At 44.5% G+C, this 23,534-nt stretch overlaps 1 protein-coding gene across 1 annotated transcript in view; it reads left to right on the forward strand.

Annotated features, from left to right (window-relative positions):
- The window catches only part of CTTNBP2NL (CTTNBP2 N-terminal like), a 94,974-nt gene that overhangs the window by 48,007 nt on the left and 23,433 nt on the right, over nt 1-23,534 (forward strand). Inside the window, exon 2 of the mRNA XM_077294903.1 lies at nt 972-1,079. Coding sequence (XP_077151018.1) covers nt 981-1,079 — 99 coding nt within the window. The 5' untranslated portion in view covers nt 972-980. The remainder of the gene's footprint in view (nt 1-971; nt 1,080-23,534) is intronic.

The following is a 23,534-nucleotide window of genomic DNA, read 5'->3' on the forward strand; positions in this document are numbered from 1 at the left end:
ATCGTTGTAACCATTTCAATCTTGGCTGAGACATTATTTGCTAAGAAATGATTTCACAGCAAGACATGAGAGTGTATTTGTCTGTACGTACTGATTCACTCACTACTAATGTGTCATGTCTGTGTGTTTCCCTCACTCGTGTATGAGTAAGGTGACCTGTCTGGGTCTGGCGTGGGAGTAAGGCATTGTGTATTCTGCCCTGATGTCACCGGTATTATTATCCGCACCCTGGAGAAGTTTCAGATGTGCAATCTTTATCATGGTCAGCCTGTAACACTGATCGCTGTACCATTGATTCCTGTGGACAACAACCAATATGGCTGCACTTTAAAGTTGTCACTTTCATAAGCTTTTCGCCAGAGAAACATGGTTGCATTTTGGATGATAATGTGTTTTCTTTATTGACCTTATGGTATGTCTATTTGATTTTTACTTTTATTCATTTGCCTTGGATTTAATGTATTCTGTCGGGTCTCAGGTTGTGCTGTATTATGCAGATACTATACAACACTACTTCTGGGGAAGAATACCTCTATTATGGCACTGGGCGCCGTGTGGCACCACCGAGGCTCAGGTGTGCGGCGACATTTCTGTACTGAAATAGGCAATTCCTGTCAGAAATTGTACAATTTTCTCAAATTTGATGCCTAGAAACTCTGACCAAAGTAAAGTCTCTGTCCATTGTGTTACAGGTTCCCTGATCACAAACCATGGCAAATCCACATCCTGCAGCTATGCATGTTTTTTATTTCCATTTTAAATGGTCCTAGAATTTCTACATTCATACAAATGCCAGGTGTGGTTGTGTTGTGGTCAGTATACTCTTTGGTGCAATTTTTAACTGATTTTTTGGTCTATAGTAATAATCTCTGCGTCATGGAGAATAGCCATGTAGAATATTCTATTATTTTTTGCCATTGGGTTTTTTTAGTGTGTATATCATGTCATTTTTTTTTACTTTCTTACTTTAGGGCGACACAATGAATCTAGAAAAACTCAGCAAACCAGAGTTGCTGACACTACTAAGCATCTTAGAGGGGGAGCTGGAAGCCCGAGAGCTTGTAATCGAGGCAATTAAGGTAAGTTTTGCATTGCCGCTTATTATTCTTGTATAACTCTACCCATAGAGAAGTAAAATGAAAAGCTAAAAAGCAACAAATATTGGATCTGTGGCCTAAAACGCTCATGGATATATAAATATATATATATATATATATATATATATATATATATATATATATATATATATATATATAATTTTTTTTTTTTTTTTTTTTTTTTTTTGCATTTTTCCTCTTGAATGTTTTGTACAGCTTCGGAATGATTCTCTCTAAGTCTATGTTCACATGTTGTTGTTTTTTCTGCTTTTTTTATTCAAATTAATATCTGCGTTTTTCAGTGCCAGCAAAAGCTATAAGATTTCAGAAATCTCATGGGCATACACTGATTTTTTTTTTCCCTGACTGGATTGGAAAACTGTCGCTTTCAGCCATTTTTTTTTCAGCATTTTTTCCACATTTTTTCATCCATAGAAAACAATTAGTAAGTGCAAAAACGCAGTAAAAATGCAGGTATATATCCCACACCGAGGAATTCCAGGTGACCCAATTACAGCAACATGGTCTGAATCTAATTTGTGGTGGTGTGTTGTAATTCCTCACACATTGAGTTGCTGAGAGTCGGTGTGAGCGAAAAAAACAGAAAGATTGCTGGAGTGGCATTCCATGGATCAGTAGGGCTCCTATGGTCCACCTCCCAAAAACCACTTAACAGTGCTAGAATATGCCATCTCGCATCACTTTTTGTAGTGAGCGATCCCCTTTTAATTATTCTCTATACTTGATTTAATGTGCTTTTCCGGAGTCCATAAAATATAAGCAAGCTCCAGATCTGTTAATTTCTGGCACCCATATCGGGAAATTGCAGAAGTTAGAAGTCACCAAGATAATTCTGTTATTTTACCAGCTGATACTGTATATAGGGCTCGATTGATGACGTTTTCTGGCGTAATGCGCCTTCGAATTCTACAATTTGTGCACAATATGAAGTTGTGTAAAAATTCGGTGACTTTTGGGTTTTTTCCCCGCTAATTTCATACAGCTCTGCTACAGTGAGAGGAGCTTGGGGGGTGATGGGGAATGACAGAGACCACCCAACAAATTTACGCCAGAAATATTACTCCAGTCTCTGACTGCATTAACATTTGTGGCGCACGGCGGTGCTCACTAGTTGTAATATGTGCCTCATTCATTACGTTGATGTGTGCCTTGTAATGAATTAGGCGCACCTTACACCAGAATTCCCATCATTAAGACTGGCGTGCACAACCCCTGTCTTAAACAGTCGGGCCTGTAGTTTTGTGACAAAAGAGCCAGTATCAAGTGTAACTCTGAGTTAACTCACTGTTCTTTCTGTTCCTAGGAGTCTAGGAGGCGGTGCTAATCTATGACCGCTAGCTAGCTCTGTATACATGCTCGTACAGTGTAGGCTGTCAATCTAGTAAGCCTGCACACTGGGCACTCTGGGTGTCTAGGATAGCTGAGAGGCCTCTTTATTGTATCAAGAGAAAAAAACAAGTGACTTTTTTTTAATGAGCTCGCCCCTATTCTCTTTAACATGTTTCTCAGTATTTTGCAGAGCCTGTGTATCTCGCACAGTGGCGGGCGGATACATCACGTCATTGCATTCCTTACTACAGTTTGCACAATATTATTGCCATTCCTTATCTGTGACACGCGACTGAGCTGGCCTCGATCTGTCATCTCGCTGTCCTTTTAAACCTCCACTATGGCATGTGAGCCGCCTACTCTCTTAAGGGTTAAATCTGTCATGTAGCTCTCGGATGCAGTGTGATTTGCTGCCGTTCCTGTGCCATTTTCATATATTTGTCCAATTTTTTGCACAATTGTGCTACGTTCCCACAATGAGATTTTGGTGAGTTTTTGACCTTCAAAAACGCAGCGTCTTACGGTTTTAGCAAAGTGGATGGATTTATAGAAATCTTATGCCCACCGCGCTTCTTTCTAATGCCACGTACACAGTCTGCGGTGAGTTTTTTAAAACCGCCGCATGTTGTGGGTACGTATCCTTTGACTTGGAGTGATATGTGGACCTGTAGAGAAACGTCACGGCCATTCAGCATGCAAATTGTTTCTTTCTGGATTTAATACACCTGCAGCTTTAAGATAAGGAATGGTATCAGTAATTTATCTTTGCGCACATCCCAGTGAGACTGCCCTACCCACATGCTCTGTCACGCCATTCAAGGATTTGATTTCCCAATATGGGCCATTTGCAGAAGTGCAGCCGAGCTCTGAGCTCTTTAGCAGGACTCTGAAAGGCTTGTGTGCCAAGATTAAACCCCTGAGCTGATTTAGATGCCTTAATAAGGGCTCAGAGCAGTAAATATTTAAATCCACTTGTTAGAAACAGAATTTGTTTTCGTCCCGTCCTGTGATCGGTCACAGTGGCCCTTAAGTGAGTGTGGCCTGCTGGTCCTCGGATATAGTGCTTTTTACTACATGGACAATGCAGGTGAATCTAATATTTAGTCTATGAAAATCCTTCGTATCCCTGCAAATTGTCACTTGGATTACAGATGTAAGACGTATATGCAATTATTGGAGTAGGAGGAACTCTGTGGCGGCTGCAGAGAATATGGACATCTTAGAAGAGGAAAATATTGGCCTTTGTAAGATTGGTTCCCCGTGTATATTATCCGATATTCCTTAGATATTCTATATTACAGGGACAGCTGCTCATCAGGCTTTTTACTCCCAAATTAAAAAAGAAATGGTATAGTGTTATAAAATAGACCACATTTTCAACAACTAACAAAGGAACACAAAAGTCGCATGTAAATTTGCACCATAAAAAACTGCAGTGACCTTCACAATCTTTTGTTGGGAAAAAATCTATTATTTTTCAATTTTCTTCTTAAATCCTCTCCTGAATGGTCAAAGTTTTGCTTGGCAGAAAAAGGGGCAACTCAGATTTTCCACCAAATAACTCTGGGTAGGTGGCTATGGATATTTCTACACGGTCATTGGGCAGTTATCGTTTCCAGCACTTTTATGCATTCATAAGTGGATGATGACTGAATATTGTATGAGGCCTTAATACAAGAGATCAATCAGTTCTTTCCTCTCCTTTATATTGTGCTTTTTATTATAAATGCCATGGAACAGGCCAGGAAGGAGGGGGAAGGTTAGGCTGTGGCAGCCACAGAATAGGAAGTGTTTAGTGTGCTAGGCAATGATTTCATCAGCATCTGGAGCTGTGGCCAGCAGCAGAAGTGACAGGCCGCCAGGAAAAGCCACAAAGACCAGTTCAGCAAAACTGAGATGTCTTTGTCTCTCGCTTCTATGATCTGTAGTTTCATATCCTCTAAGCTTCTCTGAATAAAAACTCATGGGGTTCATTAATCAATTCGGTAAGTACCACATGGTGATATCAGAAATAATGTGGGTGGTGGCATTACCTTCTTGCTCTGACGAGGGGCAGTACCCCAAAACACCCTGTCTGCAAATTGAGATTGTAAGGCTCGTCAAAGGGGGTCGATATTGACTTTTGCCAGGCTTGACTGTCACTGTCTCCAAGGAGAAACATTACCCCTTGGTTTCTTTTGTTGAAAATACTGTGTTGTGCCGTCATGATGTATAAAGTCTAAGGCTACTTTCACACTAGCATTGTTTGCTGTCCGTCGCAATGCGTTGTTTTGGAGAAAAAACGCATCCTGCAAAGTTTCCCACAGGATGCGTTTTTTTCTCCATAAACTTGCATTAGCGACGCATTGCGACGGATGTGTCGTGTTTTGGCGGACCGACGGCATAAAAAACCGTTCCATGTAACTTTTTTTTGTGCGTCGAGTCCGCCATTTTCTACCGCGCATGCGCGGCCGAAACTCCGCCCCCTCCTCCCCAGAACTCACAATGGGGCAGCGGATGCGTTGTAAAACTGCATCCGCTGCCCCCGTTGTGCTACATTAACACACTGTCCGTCAGGCTGACGGTTTGCGATGGCCCATACTGATGGACTAGTGTGAAAGTAGCCTAAGGCTATGTTCACACTTTGCGGTTTTTGCTGCGGATCCGCTGCGGATTTGACGCTGCGGATCCGCAGCAGTTTTCCATGCAGGGTACAGTACAATGTTACCCTATGGACAACAAAATCCGCTGTTCCCACTTTGCAGAAAATCCCTGTAAAAACCGCGCGGAATTGCTGCGAAAAAAAGAAGGAGCATGTCACTTCTTTCTGCGGATTCCGCAGCGGTTTTCAACATGCACCAATAGGAAAGTGCTGTTGAAAACCCGCAGAGGAATCCGCAGAAGAAACCGCAGGAAAATCCGCAGCGAAAACCGCAGCGGTTTTTCCATGCGGTTTTTCAAAATCCGCTGCAGAAAAATCTGCAGCAAAATCTGCAAAGTGTGAACATGCCCTAAGACTGTTTTCTCCCTGAGTTTGAGACTTCCAAAAAAGGTTTTATTTCCTTTAAAAATTCACCTTTTTTGAAAGAGTTTCTCTCCTCCTGGAAAAGTTTTTTTTTTTTTTTTTTTTTTAATGAATTGTGCTTTACATTGTTTTGACTGGACACTTACTAGTTTTGGAAAGATTTTCTTCAAGATCTACTTAAAAAAAAGTGACATGCACATTTTTTTCCCTACCAGGCATTTGTCAAAACATCTACAGGGAAAAAAATATCTCAAACTCCTCACATGAACAGTAAAGTGGATTCCCATTGAAATGAATAGTTAGAATTTTCCTAGCGTTTTTGAGCAATATTTTGGAGAGAATGTAAACATAGCCTAAAGATCTCCATACACATTCGAGAGATGATGGACGATGGTTTGGCCAGAGGCTATCTCAGCCGACTTTCCCAACTGAGGGTTCCTGTGTTCTCTGAGACAGGCACTGCTAGATGTCTCTGGAGGTGGTTTATCTCTTTAAGAAAAAAATGATCGGCAGTCTGAAATTGCCAAGCCGGAACCTTCTCTCCACCAACATAATGTTTCTGGAGCCCACATTCATATTAGACCAGGGGTGGACAATTCATTTTCTCAAAGGGCCACATGAAACTCCTTGACTGTGGTGGAGGGCCGAACCAATAGGCTGAAATTAATTCTGTTCAATATTAATATTAACATAATATTTATAATTTTTATATTAATATTTGTATCACTTAATATTGAGCAGAATTAAGTATGGTGACACCTGCTACATAATCTGAGCCCGCACACAGCAGTGGAGTACAAACTTTTATATTTTATCAGCGCCAAGCATTTAGATCAAGAAGGTGTTGTCTTAGTAGTCAACAACCCCTTTAAGTAATTACTAAAGAGTCCTTTTACATATTTTTAGCATGCACAGGCAGCTATGAAGATGTTCCATCAGGGTGGGCTGTTTGATTACCAGAAAACTAGCTTGTGTATGCTAATTTTTGATCTGACAACAAAATTAGGTTTCCTCTCCTGAAAGAAGCACTCCAGCATTTTTTTATTTGTGCATATAAATCTTATTCACCATTAATATTATTGATGTTTATTTTATCCCACCACAGTTATACCTATACTAGATGGTGGCCCGATTCTAACGCATCGGGTATTCTAGAATATGTATGTATGTACGTCGCGCTTGGCACAGCCACGTAGTATATAGCACAGCCACGTAGTATATAACACAGCCATGTAGTTTATAACACAGCCATGTAGTATATAACACAGCCACGTAGTATATAACACAGCCACGTAGTATATAACACAGCCACGTAGTATATAACACAGACAGCCACATAGTATATAGCACAGCCAGCCACGTAGTATATAGCACAGCCACGTAGTATATAGGACAGCCACGTAGTATATAGCACAGCCACGTAGTATATAGCACAGCCACGTAGTATATAGCACAGCCACGTAGTATATAGCACAGCCACGTAGTATATAACACAGCCACGTAGTATATAGCACAGTCACGTAGTATATAGCAGCCACGTAGTATATAGCAGCCACGCAGTAAATAGCACAGCCCACGCAGTATATAGCACAGCCCACGTAGTATATAACACAGCCACGTAGTATATAACACAGCCCACGCAGTATGTAACACAGCCCACATAATATAGAGCAGGCCCCAACCACAGATCTCCACGCTGACGATCTGGCCAATTACTTCAAAGAAAAAATTGACCACATTCGACAGGAAATCATTTCCCAATCTCTTCATACCAAGCACTGTCCTCCCTCCCCCACTGCATCTAGTTCACTCTCTGACTTTGAACCAGTTACAGAAGAAGAAGTAAGCAGGCTCCTTGCATCTTCTCGCCCGACCACTTGCACCAGCGACCCCATTCCGTCGCATCTCCTCCAGTCCCTTTCCCCGGCTGTCACCTCTCACCTAACAAAAATATTCAACCTTTCCCTCACTTCCGGTATTTTTCCCTCCTCATTTAAGCATGCCATCATACATCCACTACTTAAAAAGCCCTCCCTCGATCAAAATTGTGCCGCTAATTATAGACCTGTCTCTAATCTTCCCTTCATCTCTAAACTCCTGGAACGCCTGGTCCACTCCCGTCTTACCCGCTATCTCTCAGATAATTCTCTTCTCGACCCTCTTCAATCTGGTTTCCGCTCTTTACACTCTACTGAAACTGCCCTCACTAAAGTCTCTAATGACCTACTAACAGCTAAATCTAATGGTCACTATTCCATGCTAATTCTCTTGGATCTCTCCGCAGCATTCGACACTGTGGATCATCAGCTCCTCCTCACTATGCTCCGCTCCATCGGCCTCAAGGACACCGTTCTCTCTTGGTTCTCCTCCTATCTCTCTGGCCGATCCTTCACTGTTTGTTTTGCTGGTTCCTCCTCCTCTCACCTTCCCCTTACTGTTGGGGTTCCTCAAGGATCAGTCCTAGGCCCCCTCCTCTTCTCTTTGTATACTGCCCCTATTGGACAAACAATCAGTAGATTTGGTTTCCAGTACCATCTCTATGCTGACGACACCCAATTATATACCTCTTCTCCTGTTATCACGCCGACCTTTTTAGAAAACACCAGTGATTGTCTTACCGCTGTCTCTAACATCATGTCCTCCCTCTATCTGAAACTGAACCTGTCAAAAACTGAACTCCTCGTGTTCTCTCCCTCTACAAACCTACCTTTGCCCGACATTGCCATCTCTGTGTGCGGTTCCACCATTACTCCAAAGCAACATGCCCGCTGCCTTGGAGTCATCCTTGATTCCGAGCTTTCATTCACCCCCCACATCCGATCACTGGCTCGCTCTTCTTATCTGCATCTCAAAAACATTTCCAGAATTCGCCCTTTTCTTACTTTCGACTCTGCAAAAACTCTTACTGTCTCACTTATTCATTCTCGTCTGGACTATTGTAACTCTCTACTAATTGGCCTACCTTTTACCAGACTCTCCCCGCTCCAATCTGTCCTGAATGCTGCTGCCAGGATCATATTCCTCGCCAACCGTTACACCGATGCCTCTACCTTGTGCCAGTCATTACACTGGCTACCCATCCAATCCAGAATCCAGTACAAAACTACTACCCTCATCCACAAAGCACTCCATGGCTCAGCACCACCCTACATCTCCTCTCTGGTCTCAGTCTACCACCCTACCCGTGCCCTCCGCTCCGCTAATGACCTCAGGTTAGCATCCTCAATAATCAGAACCTCCCACTCCCGTCTCCAAGACTTTACACGTGCGGCGCCGATTCTTTGGAATGCACTACCTAGGTTAATACAATTAATCCCCAATCCCCACAGTTTTAAGCGTGCACTAAAAACTCATTTGTTCAGATTGGCCTACCGCCTCAACGCATTAACCTAATTATCCCTGTGTGGCCTATTAATAAAAAACAACAACATAATCACGTTCCTCCATCATGTTCTCATACACTTTATGCAGTTAATAGCCTCTGTGTCTGTACTGTTACATACTTAGGCAGTTAACTGGTTCATGCAGCTTTACATGAACACCCGAGCCTTACACTATGGCTGGTCCAAATAACTAAAGCAATTGTTACCATCCACCTCTTGTGTCTCCCCTTTTCCTCATAGATTGTAAGCTTGCGAGCAGCAGGGCCCTCATTCCTCCTGGTATCTGTTTTGAACTGTGATTTCTGTTATGCTGTAATGTCTGTTGTCTGTATAAGTCCCCTCTATAAGTTGTAAAGCGCTGCGGAATATGTTGGCGCTATATAAATAAAATTATTATTATTATAACACAGCCCACGCAGTATATAACACAGCCCACGTAGTATATAGCACAGCCCACGCAGTATATAACACAGCCCACGTAGTATATAGCACAGCCCACGCAGTATATAACATAGCCCACGTAGTATATAGCAGAGCCCGCCTAGTATATAGCAGCCAGGCAGTATATAACACAGCCCAAGTATATAGCACAGCCCACGCAGTATGTAACACAGCCCACGTAGTATATAGCAGTGTGGGCACCATATCCCTGTTAAAAAGTAAATAAAATAAAATAAAAAATAGATATATACTCACCCTCTGGCGTCCAACTAAGCTGTCCCAATGCACGGGATGCTGCCGCCAGCTTCCGTTCTCAGTGATGCATTGCGAAATTACCCAGATGACAGCGGTCTCGCGATACCGCTAAGTCATCTAGGTAATTTCACAATGCATCACTGGGAACAGAAGCTGGCGACAGCATCGCGCGCATCGGTGGACGCCGGAAGGTGAGAATAACACAATTTCCAGGACGTCCCTCCTGACAGCACCCTGGAGGACGTCTTTGTCCCCCTTGCTGGGACAGGAAACACACGAGAGTTTAAAAGGTCATATCCCACCCCCAATCCTCAGTGTTTTTCCTGTCCCTGCAAGGAGGGACGCACGACAGCCAGAGAACCTAAGAGTCGGAGTACTATGGTCTTCCTCCCCCTACGTAGTAGTCACTACAGACGCCAGTGCGTGGGGCTGGGGAGCCCATCTAAAAGGCAAGATCCTAAAGGGAAGGTGGCCTGCAGATGTCATTCACAGCTCCCCCAACTTCAAGGAGCTGTATGCTGTGTGGGAGGCCTTGAGAAGAAATCGACACACTCTTGCAGATTGTCACGTCAGGATACTATCCGACAATGTGACAACGGTCTCTTTCCTGAAACATCAGGGGGGCTCAAGACACCATCTGCTCCAGGATCTAGCGGGAAGAATATTTCGCTGGGCAGAAAATTCGGTCCTATCCATTTCCGCAATTCACCTAGAAGGCTCTCACAACGTGATAGCAGACTATCTGAGCAGAAGGCGGATGTTCGCAACAGAGTGGGAACTCAACCAGGATATCTTCCAGGATTTATGTCTTCGTTGGGGAACTCCCAGTATAGACCTGTTTGTAAACAGAAGAAACTCGAAGGTCTCAAGATTCTTCTCTCTGAACCCACTGGAATTCCCAGAAGGGGTAGACGCACTGAGCCAGGACTGGATGGAACCACTCTCATACGCATTTCCACCTCTGGCACTGATCCCAGCTGTTCTCCGAAAGATCAAGGAGGATCGAGCTCAGGTTATCTTGATCGTTCTATACTGGCCATGAAGGAGCTGGTTCTCTCTGCTAGTGGACCTGGCGATCGAGAACCCAATAGAGCTTCCTCTCAGGGAGGATGTAATCCACCAAGGTCCAGTTTTCCACCCAAATCCAGGGAAACTCCATCTCTCAGCATGGATCCTGAAGGGGACATCTTGAAGGCAAGAGGCTTATCAGATCAAGTGATAGCCAATATTAAATCCAGCAGGAAGCCAGTCACATCGGCAATCTATTTAAAGATCTGGAAGTGTTTCTGTCTGGAGGGTGGCAGGTCTGAGGTTGCGGCAGACACTCCTGACATACCTAGAATCCTAAATTTTCTGCAGGCTGGGTTCAACAAGGGTCTTAGACCAAGCACCTTGAAAGTGCAGATCTCGACACTTAGCTCTTTTTTTGACTATCCCCTAGCATCTCACCCGTGAGTGGTCAGATTTATCCGAACTACTCAGAGGTTACGCCCCACCATTAGGCAATTGACGCCTCCCTGGGACCTCAACTTGGTCCTCAGATTCCTATGTAGAGACGCATACGCCTCGGCTGATATGCTCATATCAATCCTCACACGGAAAACAGCGTTTTTAGTGGCAGTCACCACGGCCAAAAGGGTGGGGGAAATTCAGGCCCTGTGTACTAGGGACCCATACCTACAGATTAGAGAGGATAGTTTAATCCTTAAACTAGATCCCTCGTTTATTCCAAAAGTAGGCTCTGCAAAGAACAGAAATCAGGAAATTGTTTTACCTTCATTTTGTAATAACCCTGCCAACACAAAAGAAAAAGCCCTTCATTCCCTTGACGTCAGACAGGCCGTCTTAGATTACCTAGCAGCCACCAGCTCATGGCGGATAGACCCAAACTTGTTCATTCTGTTTGAGGGAAAGAATAAGGGAAGGAAGGCCTCTAAGGCCTCTATCGCTCGTTGGATCACGTCTGTGAGCTCTGAGGCCTACCAATCTGAAGGGGTCCCACCTCCGGAGGATCTTCATGCACACTCTACACAAGGGATATCTGCTTCGTGGGCTGAGAGGGCAGGCGCCTCTCTGGAGCAGATTTGCAAGGCAGCAACATGGGCTAGTGCCAGCTCCTTTTGTAAACACTATAAACTTGATGTTTTGTCTGGTCAACACACTGCATTTGGGAGAAAAGTTCTCTAAGCGGTAATCCCACCATAAGGAGGTGTTTTGGTACTCTCCAGGGTGCTGTCAGGAGGGACATCCTGGAAAATAGGCATTAGACCTACCGGTAATTATGTTTCCAGGAGTCCATCCCGACAGCACTGGTTGTTCCCTCCCTGGTTTGATATTTATATGCATGATGTAATATGTTCCTGGCATATGATGTAGTATGTTCCTGGCATATGATGTAATGTGTTCCTGGCATATAATGTAATATGTTCTATTTATCATTAAAGTACTTTTTGCATTTCCATGAGGCGGTTCTTGTTACAACACTGAGGATTGGGGGTGGGACATGACCTTTTAAACTCTCGTGTGTTTCCTGTCCCAGCAAGGGGGAGGAGGACGTCCTCCAGGGTGCTGTCAGGATAGACTCCTGGAAACATAATTACCGGTAGGTCTAATGCCTATTTTTTTTTTTTTTTATTATTATTTTTAACATTATATCTTTTTACTATTGATGCTGCATAGGCAGACAGAAAGACAGACAGACAAACAGACGGAAGTACCCCTTAGATGATTATATAGATAGACTGCATGGAGGCCCGATGCTACTGCATCGGGAGGGCGGTAATGTCACGATGGGGGCAGGCATGTGGCGCTGTTGTTGCCTAATGGCATCCTGTGATAATCTAATGACTTTTGCATCAGGGGACTCATGTGCTTCACGCCTACACTTCTATGCATTGTTTTTGTCCCAGCGATGCTGTTGCTCTCATTTGCCTTTTGTTGTCTTCGACATTGTGCCTTTGCTGCTTTTCTTTCATTGTCATTGGCATACTATTTTGGAGGAGCCATGTTGGCATTGAGATTTTCCCACAAATGAAAGTTCATTTTAAAAATTGTCTGTGTCTGACCGTGTACCGAACATACCACAGCTCCTGGGCAGGGGAGGAAGCAAAATACAATACTGACATTACAGAAGGAGATCGCAGAGAATACATCTTGTGAGGTAAAATATTTTTTAAAAACAGTCAGTGACATATTTTACCTCACAAAATGAATCCACTGTGATCCCCTGCTGTAATGTCAGTATTACCTTTTGCTTCCTCCCCTGCCCAGGAGATGTGGTATGCTCCGTACATGGTAAGACAGTCAATTTTTAAAATGAACTTTCGTTTGTGGGAAAACCCCTTTAGGCCGGGATCACACATACACGAGATACGGCCGAGTCTCGCAGGTGAAAACCCAGCTCTGGCGCCGGCACTCCGGAGCGTGCAGCTCCATGTATTGCTGTACGGCCGCACGCTCTGCTCAGGAGTGCCCGCGCCAGAGCTGGGTTTTCTCCTGCGAGACTCGGCCGTATCTCGCGTGTGTGTGATCCCGGCCTTAATGTGACCGGCTTCATCTCTGTGATGACACTTTGCGCATCTGCCGCTGGGATCAGCAGAATGATTCACTGTACCTTTGCGTAATTCGTGCAGGCGCAGTAAATCAGACCGCCGCCATCTTTGTGCAGACTGATCACGGCGGTCACATTAAAACTGTGCATGCACACCTCCTGTACAAAGATGGTGGCAGTCAGTGAATCATTCGGTTGATCCCGGCGGTGGCGTGTTCGTGACAATTTTCCGCTGGTGGTACCACACAAGAGGCTGTGTGAGTGTGTGAGGTGCGTACGGCGTATTGAGTGTGTGTGGTGCGACAGTGTTCCGCTGGTGGTACCGCGCAATAGGTTGGTGCCAGCAGCAGTTTCCCTATTGAGACGCCCATCACTTGGGTGTCCCAATATGGCGGTCGGTGAACTTCCTCCGCTTGGAATTCTTGGATTCGGTGACATCTGGACAGAACAGGAAGTGAAAACATTACAAGGCAATTACATAAATAGATATTTCCCCCTCTTTATTTTAGGAGGTTGTATCATGTGATATCCAGTACTTGCTGAAATGTGTACACAGGTTGCCACTTTCTGACGGCCTGCAAATTATAGGATGACCTCATCACTCTGCAGCTCAGACTCCTCCCCTCAGCTCCACCCTCCATTTCCTTCTGTCCATTTAGCCATACAACTAAGGATATAGGTGAAGACTTATGAAATGAAATGATCAGAAAAAAAAGCTCTCTGCTCATCTCTGCAGCACAAAATATAAATCCTGTTATTTTGTGTTATGCTATGAAAAAAGTGAAAACTGCACTCTGATAATTGCTTTTTCTGTTAGATATTTTCATAGATCTGACCTATTATTTATTCCTCTTATGTAAGAAAGCAGCGATTTTAACCCCTTCACCCCCGGAGCTTTTTCCGTTTTTCCATTTTCGTTTTTCGCTCCCCTCCTTCCCAGAGCCATAACTTTTTTATTTTTCTGTCAATATGGCCATGTGAGGGCTTATTTTTTGTGGGACGAGATGTACTTTTGAACGATACCATTGGTTTTACCATGCCGTGTAACAGAAAACGTGAAAAAAATTCCAAGTGTGATGAAATTGCAAAAAAAGTGCAATCTCACACTTGTTTTTTGTTTGGCTTTTTTGCTAGGTTCACCAAATGCTAAAACTAACCTGCCATTATGATTCTCCAGGTCATTACGAGTTCATAGACACCGAACATGTCTAGGTTATTTTTTATCTAAGTGGTGAAAAAAAAATTCCAAAGTTTGCTTAAAAAAATAAATAAATAAAAAATTGCGCGATTTTCTGATACCGTAGTGTCTCCAATTTTCGTGATCTGGGGTCAGGTTTTTTTTCTCGCTACGGCATTTAGCGGTCAGGTTAATCCTTTGTTTTTATTGCTAGATCGGGCGATTCTGAACGCAGCGATACTAAATATGTGGATGTTTGATTTTTTTTATTGTTTTATTTTGATTGGGGCGAAAGGGGGGTGATTTGAACTTTTATATATTTTTTATTTTTTATTATATTTTTAAACACTTTTTTTTTTAATTTTGGCATGCTTCAATAGCCTTCATAGGAGGCTAGAAGCATGCACAACTCGATCAGCACTGCTACATAGAGGTGAAGCACAGATCACCTCTATGTAGTAGAAATCCAGGTGTACTTTGAACGCCGACCACAGGGTGGCGCTCAAAGCAATCGGCCATCAACAACCATAGAGGTCTCAAGGAGACCTCTGGTTGTTATGGCAATGCACCGCTGACCCCCGATCATGTGACGGGGGTCAGTGGTGCGAGCACTTCCGGCCGCGTGGCCGGGAGCACTAGTTAAATGCCGCTGTCAGCGCTTGACGGCGGCATTTAACTAGTTAATGGGCGCGGGCGGATCGCGATTCCGCTCGCGCTCATTGCGCGCACATGTCAGCTGTACAAAACAGCTGACATGTCGCGGCTTTGAGGTGGGCTCACCGCCGGAGCCCACCTCAAAGAAGGGGATCTGCCAGCTGACGTACTATTCTGTCAGCTGGCAGAAAGGGGTTAAGGGTATGTGCACAAGTTCAGGATTTTTTAGCATAAATTTCCTGACAAAAACCGGACATTTCTGTTTTTTACCCCTTTTTTGCATGTTTTTTGCTTTTTTTTCGGAGCTTTCCTAATGCATTAAATAGCGGAAAAAACTTGAAAAATCCGCTAAATTAACCCCTTAACGACCTTTGACGCATACGCTGCGTCATGAAAGTCGGTGCCAAAACGACCTATGACGCAGCGTATGCGTCATGGAATGATCGCGTCCCTGCAGATCGGGTGAAGGGGTTAACTCCTATTTTACCCGATCTGCAGGGAGAGGGGGAGTGGTGCTTCAGCCCAGGGGGGGTGGCTTCACCCCCCCGTGGCTACGATCGCTCTGATTGGCTGTTGAAAGTGAAACTGCCAATCAGAGCGATTTGTAATATTTCACCTAAAAAACTGGTGAAATATTACAATCCAGCCATGGCCGATGCTGCAATAACATCGGCCATGGCTGGAAATACTAAAGTGCCCCCCCCCACACCCACCGATCGCCCCCCCAGTGCTCCGTTAGTCCTCCGGTCCCCTCCGTCCACCTGCCGGCTCCCCCGTCCTGCTGTCCGCTCCCTCCTTGCTCAGATCCCCCCCCCCTGTGCTCCGATCACCCCCCCTGTGCTCCGATCCACCCCCCCACCACCCCTTCATACTTACCGATCCTCCCGGTGTCCGGCCGTCTCCTCCCTGGGCGCCGCCATCTTGGAAAATGGCGGGCGCATGCTCAGTGCGCCCGCCGAATCTGCCAGTCGGCAGATTCCTTACAGGTACATTTTGATCGCTGTGGTAGGTTCTATCACAGCGATCAAAATAAAAAAAATAATAAATAACCCCCCCCCCCTTTATCACCCCCATAGGGACAATAATAAAATAAAGAATTTTTTTTTTTTTTTTTCCACTAGGGTTAGGGTTAGAACTAGGGTTAGAACTAGGGTTAGGGTTACGGGTAGGGTTAGGGGTAGGGTTATGGCATGTGCACACAGAGCGGATCGGCCGCGGATCCGCAGCGGATCGGCCGCGGATCCGCAGCGGATCCGCAGCGGATCGGCAGCGGATTGGCAGCGGATTGGCCGCGGATCCGCAGCGGATTGGCAGCGGATTGGCCGCGGATCCGCAGCGGATTGGCAGCGGACCCGCAGCGGATTGGCCGCGGATCCGCCGCGGATCCGCAGCGGATCGGCAGCGGATCCGCAGCGGATCCGCAACGGATCGGCAGCGGATCCGCAGCGGATCGGCCGCGGATCCGCAGCGGATTGGCAGCGGATCCGCAGCGGATTGGCAGCGGATCCGCAGCGGATTGGCCGCGGATCCGCAGCGGATTGGCAGCGGATCCGCAGCGGATCGGCAGCGGATTGGCCGCGGATCCGCAGCGGATTGGCAGCGGATCCGCAGCGGATTGGCCGCGGATCCGCAGCAGATTGGCAGCGGATTGGCCGCGGATCCGCAGCGGATTGGCCGCTGCGAATTCGAAGCAGTTTTCCATCAGGTTTACAGTACCATGTACACCTAAGGAAAACCAAATCCGCTGTGCCCATGGTGCGGAAAATTCCGTGCAGAAACGCTGCGTTGTATTTTCCGCAGCATGTCAATTCTTTGTGCGGATTCCGCAGCGTTTTACACCTGTTCCTCAATAGGAATCCGCAGGTGAAATCCGCACAAAAAAACACTGGAAATCTGCTGTAAATCCGCAGGTAAAACGCAGTGCCTTTTACCTGCAGATTTTTCAAAAATCGTGCGGAAAAATCTCACACGAATCCGCAACGTGGGCACATAGCCTTAGGGTTAGGGTTGGAATTAGAGTTAGGGTTGGAATTAGGGCTAGGGTTTGAAATAGGGTTAAGATTAGGCTTGTGGTTAGGGTTACGGATAGGGTTAGGGGTGTGTTGGGGTTACAGTTGTGGTTAGGGTTGGGATTAGGGTTACGGTTGATTAGGGTTAGGATTAGGGTTGGAATTAGGGTTACGGGTGTGTTGCGGTTAGGGTTGTGGTTAGGGGTGTGTTGGGGTTAGGGTTGTGATTAGGGTTATGGCTACAGTTGGGATTAGGATTAGGGGTGTGTTGGGGTTAGTGTTGAAGTTAGAATTGAGGGGTTTCCACTGTTTAGGCACATCAGGGGTCTCCAAACGCAACATGGCGCCACCATTGATTCCAGCCAATCTTGCGTTCAAAAAGTCAAATGGTGCTCCCGCCCTTCCAAGCCCCGACGTGCGCCCAAACAGTGGTTTACCCCCACATTTGGGGTACCAGCGTACTCAGGACAAACTGGGCAACAACTGTTGGGGTCCAATTTCTCCTGTTACCCTTGCAAAAATAAAAAATTACTTGCTAAAACATAATTTTTGAGGAAAGAACAATTATTTTTTATTTTCACGGCTCTGCGTTATAAACTTCTGTGAAGCACTTGGGGGTTGAAAGTGCTCACCACACATCTAGATAAGTTCCTTCGGGGGTCTAGTTTCCAAAATGGGGTCACTTGTGGGGTGTTTCTACTGTTTAGGCACATCAGGGGCTCTGCAAATGCAATGTGACGCCCGCAGACCATTCCATCAAAGTCTGCATTTCAAATGTCACTACTTCCCTTCCGAGCCCTGACGTGCGCCCAAACAGTGGTTTACCCCCACATATGGGGTATCAGCGTACTCACAACAAACTGGGCAACAAATATTGGGGTCCAAATTCTCCTGTTACCCTTGTGAAAAAAAAAAATTGCTTGTTAAAACATCTTTTTTGAGGAAAAAAAATGATTTTTTATTTTCACGGCTCTGCGTTGTAAACTTCTGTGAAGCACTTGGGGGTTGAAAGTGCTCACCACACATCTAAATAAGTTCCTACGGGGGTCTAGTTTCCAAAATGGGGTCACTTGTGGGGTGTTTCTACTGTTTAGGCACATCAGGGGCTCTGCAAATGCAATGTGACGCCCGCAGACCATTCCATCAAAGTCTGCATTTCAAATGTCACTACTTCCCTTCCGAGCCCTGACGTGCGCCCAAACAGTGGTTTACCCCCACATATGGGGTATCAGCGTACTCACAACAAACTGGGCAACAAATATTGGGGTCCAAATTCTCCTGTTACCCTTGTGAAAATAAAAAATTGCTTGCTAAAACATCTTTTTTGAGGAAAGAAAAATGATTTTTTATTTTCACGACTCTGCGTTGTAAACTTCTGTGAAGCACTTGGGGGTTGAACGTGCTCACCACACATCTAGATAAGTTCCTTGGGGGGTCTAGTTTCCAAAATGGGGTCACTTGTGGGGGGTTTCTACTGTTTAGGCATATCAGGGGCTCTGCAAACGTAACATGATGCCCGCAGACCATTCCATCAAAGTCTGCATTCCAAAACGTCACTACTTCCCTTCCGAGCCCCGGCATGTGCCCAAACAGTGGTTTACCCCCACATATGGGGTATCAGCGTACTCAGGAGAAACTGGACAACAACTTTTGGGGTCCAATTTCTCCTGTTACTCTTGCAAAAATAAAAAAATTCTGGGCTAAAAAAATATTTTTGAGGAAAGGAAACACATTTTTTATTTTCACGGCTCTGCGTTATAAACTTCTGTGAAGCACTTGGGGGTTCAAAGTGCTCACCACACATCTAGATAAGTTCCCTTGGGGGTCTAGTTTCCAAAATGGAGTCACTTGTGGGGAGTTCCTACTGTTTAGGCACATCAGGGGCTCTGCAAACACAACATGATGCCCGCAGAGCATTCCATCAAAGTCTGCATTTCAAAACGTCACTACTTCCCTTCCGAACCCCGACGTGTGCCAAAACAGTGGTTTACCCCCACATATGGGGTATCAGCGTACTCAGGAGAAACTGGACAACAACTTTTGGGGTCCAATTTCTCCTGTTACTCTTGCAAAAATAAAAAAATTCTGGGCTAAAAAAATATTTTTGAGGAAAGGAAACACATTTTTTATTTTCACGGCTCTGCGTTATAAACTTCTGTGAAGCACTTGGGGGTTCAAAGTGCTCACCACACATCTAGATTAGTTCCTTGGGAGGTCTAGTTTCCAAAATGGGGTCACTTGTGCGGGAGCTCCAATGTTTAGGCACACAGGGGCTCTCCAAACGCGACATGGTGTCCGCTAATGATTGGAGCTAATTTTCCATTCAAAAAGCCAAATGGCGTGCCTTCCCTTCCGAGCCCTGCCGTGCGCCCAAACAGTGGTTTACCCCCACATATGGGGTATCATCGTACTCAGGACAAACTGGACAACAACATTTGGGATCCAATTTCTCCTATTACCCTTGGGAAAATAAAAAATTCTGGGCTAAAAATCATTTTTGAGGAAAGAAAAATTATTTTTTTATTTTCACGGCTCTGCGTTATAAACTTCTGTGAAGCACCTGGAGGTTATAAGTGCTCACTATGCATCTAGATAAGTTCCTTGGGGGGTCTAGTTTCCAAAATGGGGTCACTTGTAGGGGAGCTCCAATGTTTAGGCACACAGGGGCTCTCCAAACGCGACATGGTGTCCGCTAACGATTGGAGCTAATTTTCCATTCAAAAAGTCAAATGGCACGCCTCCCTTTCCGAGCCTTGCCGTGCACCCAATCAGTGGTTTACCCCCACATATGAGGTATCGGCATACTCAGGAGAAATTGCCCAACAAATTTTAGGATCCATTTTATCCTGTTGCCCATGTGAAAATGAAAGAATTGAGGCTAAAAGAAATTTTGTGTGAAAAAAAAGTACTTTTTCATTTTTGCGGATCAATTTGTGAAGCACCTGGGGGTTTAAAGTGCTCACTATGCCTCTAGATGAGTTCCTTGGGGGGTCTAGTTTCCAAAATGGGGTCACTTGTGGAGGAGCTCCAATGTTTAGGCACACAGGGGCTTTCCAAACGCAACATGGTGTCCGCTAACGATGGAGATAATTTTTCATTCAAAAAGTCAAATGGCGCTCCTTCCCTTCCGAGCCTTACCATGTGCCCAAACAGTGGTTTACCCCCACATGTGAGGTATTGGTGTACTCAGGAGAAATTGCCCAACAAAATTTAGGATCCATTTTATCCTGTTGCCCATGTGAAAATGAAAAAATTGAGGCTAAAATAATTTTTTTCTGAAAAAAAAGTACTTTTTCATTTTTACGGATCAATTTGTGAAGCACCTGGGGGTTTAAAGTGCTCACTATGCTTCTAGATAAGTTCCTTGGGGGGTCTAGTTTCCAAAATGGGGTCACTTGTGGGGGAGCTCCAATGTTTAGGCACACAGGGGCTCTCCAAACGTGACATGGTGTGGGCTAAAGATTGGAGCCAATTTTTCATTCAAAAAGTCAAATGGCGCTCCTTCCCTTCCGAGCCCTGCCGTGCGCCCAAACAGTGGTTTACCCCCACATATGAGGTATCAGCGTACTCAGGACAAATTGGACAACAACGTCCGTGGTCCAGTTTCTCCTTTTACCGCTGGGTAAATAAAAAAATTGTTGCTAAAAGATCATTTTTGTGACTAAAAAGTTAAATGTTCATTTTTTACTTCCATGTTGCTTCTGCTGCTGTGAAACACCTGAAGGGTTAATAAACTTCTTGAAGGGGGTTTTGAGCACCTTGAGGGGTGCAGTTTTTAGAATGGTGTCACTTTTGGGTATTTTCAGCCATATAGAACCCTCAAAATGACTTCAAATGTGAGGTGGTCCCTAAAAAAAATGGTTTTGTAAATTTTGTTGTAAAAATAAGAAATCACTGGTCAAATTTTAACCCTTATAACTTCCTAGCAAAAAAAAAAAATGTTTCCAAAATTGTGCTGATGTAAAGTAGACATGTGGGAAACGTTATTTATTAACTATTTTGTGTCACATAACTCTCTGGTTTAACAGAATAAAAATTCAAAATGTGAAAATTGCGAAATTTTCAAATTTTTTGCCAAATTTCCGTTTTTTTCACAAATAAACTCAGAAATTATCGACCTAAATTTACCACTAACATGAAGCCCAATATGTCACGAAAAAACAATCTCAGAATCACTAGGATCCGTTGAAGCGTTCCTGAGTTATTACCTCATAAAGGGACACTGGTCAGAATTTCAAAAAACGGCAAGGTCATTAAGGCCAAAATAGGCTGGGTCATGAAGGGGTTAATGAACATGCTGCATTTTTTACCGCGATTCTTCTTTTTTCGCGGAAAAAAACGCATCCTGTGCACAAAAATTGCAGAATGCATTCTAAATGATAGGATGCATATGTATGTGTTTTATGCGTTTTTATCGCGAAAAAAATCCTGAACGTGTGCACATACCCTAATAGGTGAGACAGCTGAAGCTGCAGCACATGGGGTACACTAAGACTGCCTTATACATCACATAGGATGCACTGATGTAACACCCTGCTGTATATACATTACTTTGGATATTCTGATACCTCTCTATACACCACATAGGGTACACTGAGACCTCTGTATACACCACATTGGGTACACTGAGACATCTCTATACACCGCATAGAGTACACTGAGACATCTCTATACACCACATAGGGTACACTGAGACTTCTCTATACACTGCATAGAGTACACTGAGACTTCTCTATACACCGCATAGTGTTTTACTGAGACCTCTGTATACACCACATTGGGTACACTGAGACATCTCTATACACCACATAGGGTACACTGAGACTTCTCTATACACCACATAGTGTATTACTGAGACCTCTGTATACACCACATTGGGTACACTGAGACATCTCTATACACCGCATAGAGTACACTGAGACATCTCTATACACCACATAGGGTACACTGAGACTTCTCTATACACTGCATAGAGTACACTGAGACTTCTCTATACACCGCATAGTGTATTACTGAGACCTCTGTATACACCACATTGGGTACACTGAGACATCTCTATACACCGCATAGGGTACACTGAGACTTCTCTATACACCACATAGTGTATTACTGAGACCTCTGTATACACCACATAGGGTACTGTTATGACCTGGTGGGTACGGAGCAGTACTGAGATGACCTGGTGGGCAAAACCCATCATGAACTCGCTAAGGAGCAGCACTGAAATGACCTGGTGGGTAAAACAAAAATAGGACTAGCTCTGAGGAGGTGGTAACTTTACTGACCGCAATCCCTACTCCTAACACCAACACTAGAAATAGCCGTGGAGCGTTCCTATCTCTGCCTAGATGCCTCTGCACAGCCTAAGAACTAGCTACCCCTGAAGATGGAAACGGAAAGCTAGCTCGCCTCAGAGAAACCCCCAAAGGAAGATAGCCCCCACAAATATTGACGGTGAGTGGATAGGGAAATGACAAACTCAGAAATGAAACTAGATTTTTTAGCAAAGGAGGCCAATACTACCTAAATAGACAGAGATAGAAAAGGCTACTGTGCGGTCAGTATAAAAACTAAAATTCCACGCAGAGTTTACAAAAATAACCACCACACCGACTCACGGTGTGGAGGGGCAAATCTGCGACCCCAGAGCTTCCAACTAGCTGGAATATTTCATAATGACAAGCTGGACAAAAGAGACATAAATTGAACTGAACAGAAGGTCATAAGCAGGGAAACACCCAAAAAGTAGCAGACTTATCTTAAGCTGAAAATGGACTGGCCAACAGAGAACTTCCAGGAAAGGACTGAATCCACAGGAAATACATTGACAGCTGGCATCCACTAAAGCCAAAAGCCCAGTTAAATAACAAGGCCAGGAAACCGATTAGTGAACGCAGCTGCTAAGTTCCACTTGAAACCACCAGAGGGAGCCCAAGAGCAGAACTCCCAAAAATACCATTCGCAACCACAGGATGGAGCCCAAGAACGGAATTCACAACAGGGTACACTGAGACCTCTGTATACACCGCATAGGGTACACTGAGACTTCTCCACATAGTGTATTACTGAGACCTCTGTATACACCACATAGGGTACACTGAGACCTCTGTATACACCACATAAAGTACACGGAGACCTCTGTATACACCACATAAAGTACACTGAGACCTCTGTATACACCACATAGGGTACACTGAGACCTCTCTATACACCACATAGGGTACACTGAGACTTCTCTATACACCACATTGGGTACACTGAGACGTCTGTATACACCATGTAAGGTACACTGAGACCTCTGTATACACCACATAGGGTACACTGACACATCTGTATACGCCATATAGGATACACAGTCTTCCGTATATACAGCACATAGAATACACAGACTAATCTGTTTGTCTGAAAGATGTTTAATGGGTAACCAAATCAAATGCCAAAATATTGCAAATGCATAACAATGCCAATAGCCACATATCGTTGAGGAAAATATGCTATAATGAATGTCCTAAGCCCTAAAATAAAGTACCGTTTGTGGGTAATAGAAAGTGCATAAGAGATGTAGATAAGTAGCCCATATAGAAAGTATAGACCTTTAAATAAAATAAGGTGCA

The sequence above is a fragment of the Ranitomeya variabilis genome, chromosome 3 (assembly GCF_051348905.1).
Source record: "Ranitomeya variabilis isolate aRanVar5 chromosome 3, aRanVar5.hap1, whole genome shotgun sequence".
Lineage (NCBI taxonomy): Eukaryota > Metazoa > Chordata > Amphibia > Anura > Dendrobatidae > Ranitomeya > Ranitomeya variabilis.